We start from the raw sequence: 9,239 nt of genomic DNA on the forward strand, positions 1-9,239 counted from the left end.
TTTTATTCTGAGGGAGGATGACAGAAACGATCAATTCATTTAAGCAGTGCAACTTGGCCATTGATCCAGGGGGGGACCCCATTGCCAATCACTGGCAGCATTGGCGTACTGAAGTGAGAGAAGGAGTGAAGGGCTTTAAGCTACTAAGTGTCAATGTGGAGGCAAACCGCAAGAGACACTATCAGAGGGATGAGCAGAAGAATCTCCTTACTTAGATCAGGCTTGTGCTAAACGATGTCTGTCACCTATTGGCTTACACACTCATCGACACACCCATCCACCATGAGTGTGTGCTCCTTTTACTGTTGGTGCTATTATCCTCGAGGGACACACGACTACCACACCCACCCTTAAATGCTGTCAGTTTCTTAATGTCAATGATACACCCCTTTAACCTTAGGGAAACCATTTACAACCTACATAGGCAAGTATGTGGAAAGACTGAACTTGCTCACTAGGAGGAAAGATCAGAAGGTCAGTCACTCCAAGCAGCTCTCTTGCACCTCACCTGAATAGAGGTATTCCTAGTGGCCTGGGAGCAAGTTGTCTGTCTATGGTTTATGCCAGGGATGAGGAATGGCCTAGGGAGAGCCAAAAAGGAGAGAAATTAAATATATTTTAAAAATAGGTGAATGCCATGAACTATGCAGACAAGGAAAGCTTCAGCTTTGATACTTGGTTGGTGCTAAAGTAGCTGCGCTCACCTAGAGAAGTACCAGCAACATTGAAGGTGGCTTCAGTGTCCCTGAAGTAGGAATAGGAAAAGAAACCAGCCAACTGTCCCACTCCTGATTGCTAACCAGTGAGCACCAGTGAATGAGAGCAGGATTGTATTGTTCCTCAATCAAATTACCCACTGTCATACATCTAGGCTCATACTAGGATAGGAAATTAAACAAGACAAAATGGTGTAGAGGTGAACTTATGAATGTAAATCTAGTTATTGTGTATAATGAATTCAGAGCTGTACTGATCAGCTGCATTGTGTTGTGCTATAGGTGGCTCTGTTAGTAGCAGCTGAATTCTGGGAACAGGGTGACCTGGAGAGAACTGTTTTACAACAGAATCCCATTGTGAGTATGAAACAATTCAAACTCTCCAGTTTTACATAGAATTTACAGCACATAAAAAGACCATTCAGTCCAACTGGCCTATGCTGGTCTAAGCCTCATGAGCCTCCTCCCACTCTAACCCGATCAACATAACCTTCTATTCCTTTCTCCCTCAGGTACTTATCTAACTTTCCCTTAAATACATCTATGCTATTTGCCTCAACTGCTCCATATGGTAGCAAGTTTTGATTCTAACAACTCTGAGTAAAAAGTTTTTTTCCTGAATTCCCTGTTGAACTTATTAGAGACAACCTTATATTTATTACTCAAAGTCTTGAACTTTTTGGTCACATGGAAATATCTTCTCTATATTTACCCTATTAAACTCCTTCATAATTTAAAGACCTCTATTAGGTCATCCCTCAGCTTTCTCCTCTCTAAAGCCAAGGGCCCCAGCTTTTTTATATATTGGGGAGTTGAGAGCTATGAGGAGCTGGCATGAAAGAGGAGTTGAGGTTTGGAGCAGATCAGCCATGATCTTATCGAATGGTGGGGCAGGCTTGAGGGGCCGAATGGCCTACTCCTGCTCCTATTTCTTATGTTCTTCTTATGTTCTTATGCTCTTGTCCCAGTCCAGTTTGTCAGTCAGAAATAATTTATGTAAATATTGAATATGTACTGAATGATTTTAGAAATATGTTTTTCATGGATTTGAAATTACACAACTCAGTATTTAATGCTTACAGATTGTAACATTTTGCATTTGTTAATTAACATCCTAGCCTATGATGGACAGGAATAAAGCTGCTGAACTCCCCAAGCTTCAAGTTGGTTTCATTGACTTTGTGTGCACATTTGTCTACAAGGTATTTATTTCAAATATGTTTCATAAGTTATAGTATCATTTCTTTTGTAACATCTAAGAGGCTTTACTTCTGAGCACATTAAAAAATATTGTCATTATTTTAATGATTTCCCTCTGAATACTACCTGAGACAAATTAATTTTTTTAACTTATAGCAAACAAAATGGATTGTAGATCTTAAAAGGCAATCTTCAGATCCAAATGGGATGAACACCCGGCTTTTGGTTCAGCTGTAAATCAAAACATTGAATCCTGTTCAAAATTCATTATTGACGATGCATCATCATCATCAATAAACAATGAACAGAAAATAGTTCATCTAAAAACACTTGGAGCTGCCTTTTTCATCTAAAACAGATAAACATTTCTCAATAACTAATTTAATCACAGAGGCAGCTCTGTATTAATTTAGATAGGCTGTTATTAGCTTGGATATAAAGAGAGATAACAATTTTAGCTTAGAATGCTACTCATGTAGACAAAACAACCGTGAATGGCACAAATATTGACTGACTAGCTAATCGGTCCCACTACAGTAGCTGAGGGCAATGTGACAACATTGATCATAAACAAACAAAATAATTTGCTTTTTCTCTTGGCACTAATGATGGATATTGGCATTTTGCTCTGACATTATAGCAAAAATACAGGCTGAACCCATGCATTTTACTCTAAACATCAAAATAAAACTATGGTTCATTATGGAGCAACTCTAAAAGGAATTAATTTAAACAATTTCAACCCATTTTATTTGCTGATATGTTCCAAGTGCGTCAAATCACAGGAAAATCAATGAATTATTCCTTTTCAATATTGAACAAATGAAGAAGCATAGATAAATTACTTGCATTATACAAGTTCTTAAAAATTCATTTGTATGAACAGTGTTTTTACAAGGAGGAAATGTTCTTCCAAATTTCAACATTTCAGATTCTGACAAAATTAAGCCTTATTTTTATCTCAATTTAATCATTAGTCAGGTGCACAGTACCAGTCTGCTTTCATAGCTGAACTTGTTTGCTTTCAGGAATTCTCGCGCTTTCATGAGGATATCACACCAATGCTTAATGGTATACTCAACAACAGAAAAGAATGGAAGCTACTTGCTGACGAACATGAGATGAAGGTGAAGGCTTTGGAAGAAGCAAGGCAGAAGAAAGAAGAGGAGTTAGCAGCAAAGAAAGGTTAGGGAAACACAAGCTTATCTTTCAGATGTGCAATAATCAAATGCTGGAAAACATTGGCTTTATATGGATTTCCATTTCAGAGGCTGTTTCTCTGGGAAGCTGGGTGACTCATTATTCTTTCTCTTCTGAGGCCTGCGTTCAAATCAAGCCCAGAGTAACTATATGAAAGTCTACTCACTTTTATACACTATTATGAGCTCCTAAGTGAAATGGGTTTACACGGTGTTAGCCCATATAACACTGTCCACAATTTGCAGTGATTTGACTATATCTTTTATATGAGTGGTGTGACAAACAGAAATGTCACAGTGCAGTGGAATGAAAAGGAGGGGATGGAATGTTTTTGAATAAGGTCTGAAGTAAAAATTTTGACTAGGGAATAAAGTTTCTTCAAAAATCAATGATTAAAAATATTAGCCTTCATTTTCTGTTCCTCAAAAGCAATCTTCCTCGTGATAGAAAGTACCATCATATCCCATAATAGTACAAAGTGATCAATGTGCTTCTGTCACTTGGCTTTTCATTTCCTCCTATATTCTCCAATCCACAATCATTTGATGATATGCTGAAATAATTTTCTATAGTTATGACCAGCTCTTAAAATAAAGGAATAAATGAAGGGGGAGAGAAACAGGAGAACATACTCCTACAAAGACAAAGCTTTATGCACTGCTCTTGAGATTGAAATTAAATTCATGATGAAGGTGTGTTTTTCGATTAGGTTACAGCTGTCATATCTATGTACTGGCATAATTTAGAACCGAGAATGGTTAGATGCACAGTAACAATGGTTACAGTGAATTACATGCACACCTGTTCCCTGTTAAACTTGGATCACCAACAATTGTCCTGCATGTACATACATGATTCTTGACATTGAACATGAAATCATGTGTCACATAATATGTGTGTCTGTGCAAATGCAGTGAGGTTAACACTGTTGGCTCCAATTTTAGAGGGAGCCGATCAGCCAGATTGTGCATCCCATTAATGCAGGCTATTTTGGACGAAGGTGCCTGTGCAAATTTTTGCTAATAAGCAAATTTGACAGGAATAAAGTTATCAGGTTATTACATGTCACAATATGAAATGGTTTCTGAACTGTTGTGTCCATTTCGCATAATCAACTGTCGCCAATGTCTACTGGAGACTAATGCCTTGTACGGGCCTTATTTTTGGTGAAAAGCAAGTCTATGCTGGAAAATCTAATGCTATATTAATAGGTGACACGAGTTAAGCATTTAAGGTCTAGTATAAGACAGCGACACACCCTTGGTGAACCAGATCGAGCCAACAGCTGTAGTAAAAAAGAATCTTCTATTTTCTGGAGCTGATCTCCTTCACTTAATTTAGTTTTCTAAATGAATAAATCCCTTAATGATTGATTCAGTAGGGTGAGCGGGAAGATTTTTTAAAAATTACATTTAATATGTTTGTTCGGTAGCTGGTTGTAATTTAGAGGGCAAACTCAAGATAATGCAAATCACATTGAAAAGCATCATTGAGAAGCACAGCTGTGCGTGACACATGGTTGGGGGGGGGGTGGTGGGGGGGGATATTTTATAGGCCCTGTGGCAACTTTGGTGGCATGATGGGTGATTTAATTAGGCGTGAGTAATTTTTTCAGATTTCGGATGGCAGTTTTTTTTTATCGCAATTAAGTCAGCGGCGTGTCTGTGGCGGCCCGAGACTCTCCCCGCAAGGTGGCGGATTGCAGCTTTGCATGCAGTTCCATACCATGAATGCTCATTACCCTGCACTTAGTTCAAATTAAGTCCTACCTGCCAGATTAAGTTAACGGTGAATGGCATTCCCCTGCCATCCGGTTCACTTCCGTTTAAACGTGGCATACACCAGTCGGCTTTCAGCAGTTGTGTCTGAGGTCAGTGGTTTCAAGTCTTGAACTCATTGGCACAAAGAAGGCCAACATTGGAATGAATTGGCTCCAGGCTTGGCACCAGCAAGGGCGAATCTTCTCAGGTGATGGTAGGGAAGGCATGGTGAGGTGGGGGTTCATGGAGGAGCAGGGGAGAGAGGAGGGCAGGGCGCAAGGTGGGGTCTCAGGTGGGTGGAGGAGTTGACGGAGGAGGGCAGCGTTCAGGGTGTGTCGTGGTTGTTATTGATTCTGAAGCTGGCTGTGGGCGGTTGCAGGGGGTGGTGGATTGATGTGTGTGTGTAACAGAAAACACATGGTCATGAGGGGCCTAGAGAGAGGGGTGAGTGCTGTCAACATTGGGGTCCTGTGGGGAGAAATCAGGTACTGGCTGGCAGAGGGAACGGTCACAAGCAAAAAAAAATTTGAGGTGGAGGTGGTGCTTGGGTGCAAACTGAAAGTGAAGGTAAACTAAGAACAAACTATAGTCAGCTTATTTTGTGGTCACAATCAGCATATGCTTCCTAAGCCTGGTGATCCTGGTGGCTTGCAACACAGAATGATTTATTGATGTGTGGCTCATGGTGCTTCACAGAGTGACAGCGGGTTCTACCAATGAAAGTCTGGCCCCACCGCATGATCGCATGTGTCTCCAGTTCCTGTTCCCACACCTTTAATTTGCATGAAAAGTTGCATGTGAAACGGGAAAAAGGGCAGAAGAGGAAGTTCCGCCAACTTCCAGTTTTGCCATCGGAAATGCCGCGGTTCTCATAAAACCCTGGTCATGGTTGCAAAAAAGATACTGTAGATACTATGTGCTGTTATGGTTGATATTGAGGGATGATGTGTCCCAATCTGAGGTGAGTGCCTTTAATGTGAAACTCAGGTTAATTTAGTGTCATAGGGTGGAATCTTCCTGGTCCCATGGAGGTGGGCTTGAAGGCGGGACTGGAAAGTAATTTTGAAATCAGGGCAATGGCCCGACGAGTTCTCACCTCCAGGCAATCCTGGCAGCAGCAGGTAACGAATTTAAATAACGAAGTGCCCATTTGTAGGCTGATTGGGGTCTCTGGTGGCAGATGGACCCCCCCCCCCCACTGAGACCAAAACCAGGTAGGTACCTGTAAGGCCTCCAGTTCTTACTGCCCTACACTCCCCCCACCCCCCACCAGAGGAACATAGATAAGCGGGCCGCCGGCCATTGTGTGAAGGGTGAAGTGCCCACCTCTGCTGGTGGGGCACCCGTCCTTCCAAGTTGCAGGTCCTCTGATTGGGCCAGCAGCCTCAGGAACCCACCTGCCTTCCTTAATTGGACAGGGAACCCAGAGGGAACCTCTTAATTGTCTATCTCCAAGAAGATCTCCCAGGCAGGCGTGCTGACAGCAAGTATGGGATCGGGACTGAAAAGAGTCCGAGCTCGTGGTTAATTTTAAAAAACTTATGATTCTGTTCATAGAATCAGACAGCATAGAAGGAATCCTTTCTGCCAATTGCACCAACACTGGCTCTTTGAAAGCGCTATCCAATGAGTTGCACTCCCTGCTCTTTCCCCATAGCCCTGAAGCTTTCCTTTTCAGTGGCGCAGTGGTTAGCACCGCAACCTCACAGCTCCAGCAACCCGGGTTCGATTCTGGGTACTGCCTGTGCGGAGTTTGCAAGCCCTCCCTGTGACCGCGTGGGTTTCCTCCGGGTGCGCTGGTTTCTTCCCACATGCCAAAGACTTGCGGGTTGATAGGTAAATGGCCATTGTAAATTGCCCTGAGTGCCCTGCTTTTCTGAATGGAGGGATGTGACTCGTGGTGTTCTGCAGGGATCAGTGCTGGGACCTTTGCTGTTTGTAGTATATATAAATGATTTGGAGGAAAATGTAGCTGGTTTGATTAGTAAGTTTGTGGACGACACAAAGGTTGGTGGAGTTGCGGATAGTGATGAGGATTGTCAGAGGATACAGCAGGATATAGGTTGGTTGGAGACTTGGGCGGAGAAATGGCAGTTGGAGATTAATCCGGACAAATGTGAGGTAATGCATTTTGGAAGATCTAATGCAGGTGGGAAGTATACAGTAAATGGCAGAACCCTTAGGAGTATTGACAGGCAGAGAGATCTGGGCGTACAGGTCCACAGGTCACTGAAAATGGCAACGCAGGTGGATAAGGTAGTCAAGAAGGCATACGGCATGCTTGCCTTCATCGGTCGGGGCATAGAGTATAGAAATTGGCAAGTCATGCTGCAGCTATACAGAACTTTAGTCAGGCCACACTTAGAATATTGCGTGCAATTCTGGTCGCCACACTACCAGAAGGACGTGGAGACTTTGGAGAGGGTACAGAAGAGGTTTACCAGGGTGTTGCCTGGTCTGGAGGGCATGAGCTATGAGAGAGGTTGGATAAACTTGGATTGTTTACACTGGAACGACAGAGGTGGAGGGGTGACATGATAGAGGTTTACAAAGTTATGAGCGGCATGGACAGAGTGGATAGTCAGAAGATTTTTCCCAGGGTGGAAGAGTCAGTTACTAGGGGACATAGGTTTAAGGTGAGAGGGGCAAAGTTTAGAGGGGATGTGCGAGGCAAGTTCTTTACACAGAGGGTCGTGAGTGCCTGGAACTTGCTGCCGGAGGAGATGGTGGAAGCAGGTACGATAATGACGTTTAAGAGGCATCTTGACAAATACATGAATAGGATGGGAATAGAGGGATATGGTCCCCGGAAGTGCAGAAGGTTTTATTTTAGGCAGGTATCAAGATCGGCGCAGGCTTGGAGGGCCAAATGGCCTGTTCCTGTGCTGTACTGTTCTTTGTCGGTAGATGGTATGAGAATTGAGGGAAGGTGGGGATGTGAGAGGGAAAATGTGATTAATGTAGTATTGGTATAATATGGGTGGTTGATGGTCGGCATGGACTCGTTGGGCCGAAGGGCCTGTTTTGGCGCTGTATCTCTCTATGACTCTATATATCCAATTTCCTTTCAAAAATTAATATTTAACTTCTTGATGGCACTCGCCAGCTGGATCCTTGCTTATCTACCCTTTCTGGATTCAAATCCCCTGCAGTCCAGAAAACTGGCTCATTAGTCACCGCGGCTCCCCATTGCTCAGGAATCCTGAATCTACCACCAACTCAATCATTGAGTTAGCAAAGTCCAGATTTCTCAATGTTTCTAGCAAGTCAGCATCTATAAATGAGCTTCCAAACTTCTACTTTTAAAAAAGGAATCAGTGAATCGGGAAACAGAACTTGTCCGATAGTCACTTGGCCACCCTTAAATATGATTATGGCCACTATTTATAACAGTTAGAATGGATGGGCTGAGGTTGTGATGTATCAATATCTGTAGTCTGCATTCTACAGTTACTTGCTATTAAAAAAGAGACATATAAAAGAAGTATAGGCATTAGAATAGAAATTTAATTTATTAAATTAGCACTGAGATATATTGAAAGGATACTACAGTCAAACATTCATGCAACCAAATCAAAATGCTAAAAATTACTTTTTGAATGGTTTAAAAAGTGCAACTTTTTATAAGCAAGAAATTCCTGATGTTCGAGAACATAGAAACATAGAGAAAAGTGGGACATGGAGAACATTGGGAAAGGGGCATCAGCAACGCAGGGATATGGGGACATAGAGAACATAGGAAAATGGGGACATAGAGAACATGGGAAAATGGAGAACATTGGTAAATAGGGCCCTTTTAAACTTTTTTTGTTCCTGAAGCATCAAAGAGGTTTTGCTTTGTTTGAAACTGTTCATTTTCTCTTATTCATTGATCTTCTCTCATTCATTTATCCTCTCCCCGACTCCTTCCTTTTAGCTGCTACTGCTGCTGCCGCCGCAGAGAAGGCTCAGTCCAAAACTTGCTGTGTATGTTAAACTTTGTGGTTCCTGGGCTGCCTCATTCTCTTCAGCACTCACAATGACAGCAGACTGCACAAACTGTACAGCAGCACTGACTGCAGCAGGCAGCAGAAATCAAGAGGATGACATGACATTGTAACCATTGAATCGTGCTTGGAATCTACTAGTGTTTGAAAGGTAGACCTTGGACAAAGTGACGACACCAGCCTGGATCAAAGGGGTGCACTCATTGCAACAGATATTCTGTTGTGTGACATGGTACTTGCACTTTAAGTCCTCTGTATATAATATTAATTTAAACCAAATAATTATGGAAAAATTCCTGTGTCTGCAACGCTGGGAAAATGTAGTGCAGCGGAAATTCATTTTCGGCAGCACAAAACGGTGGTAGCGTATTGGTTAC

General features: G+C 42.3%; 1 protein-coding gene across 1 annotated transcript in view; it reads left to right on the plus strand.

Annotated features, from left to right (window-relative positions):
* LOC137360147 (rod cGMP-specific 3',5'-cyclic phosphodiesterase subunit beta-like) overlaps positions 1 to 8,851 on the plus strand; it is a 75,542-nt gene extending 66,691 nt beyond the window's left edge. Inside the window, exons 19-23 of the mRNA XM_068025729.1 lie at positions 999 to 1,073; positions 1,835 to 1,918; positions 2,945 to 3,101; positions 5,992 to 5,997; positions 8,793 to 8,851. Coding sequence (XP_067881830.1) covers positions 999 to 1,073; positions 1,835 to 1,918; positions 2,945 to 3,101; positions 5,992 to 5,997; positions 8,793 to 8,851 — 381 coding nt within the window. The remainder of the gene's footprint in view (positions 1 to 998; positions 1,074 to 1,834; positions 1,919 to 2,944; positions 3,102 to 5,991; positions 5,998 to 8,792) is intronic.
* Positions 8,852 to 9,239: the final 388 nt, after the last annotated feature.

This window comes from Heterodontus francisci, chromosome 1 (genome assembly GCF_036365525.1).
Source record: "Heterodontus francisci isolate sHetFra1 chromosome 1, sHetFra1.hap1, whole genome shotgun sequence".
NCBI lineage: Eukaryota > Metazoa > Chordata > Chondrichthyes > Heterodontiformes > Heterodontidae > Heterodontus > Heterodontus francisci.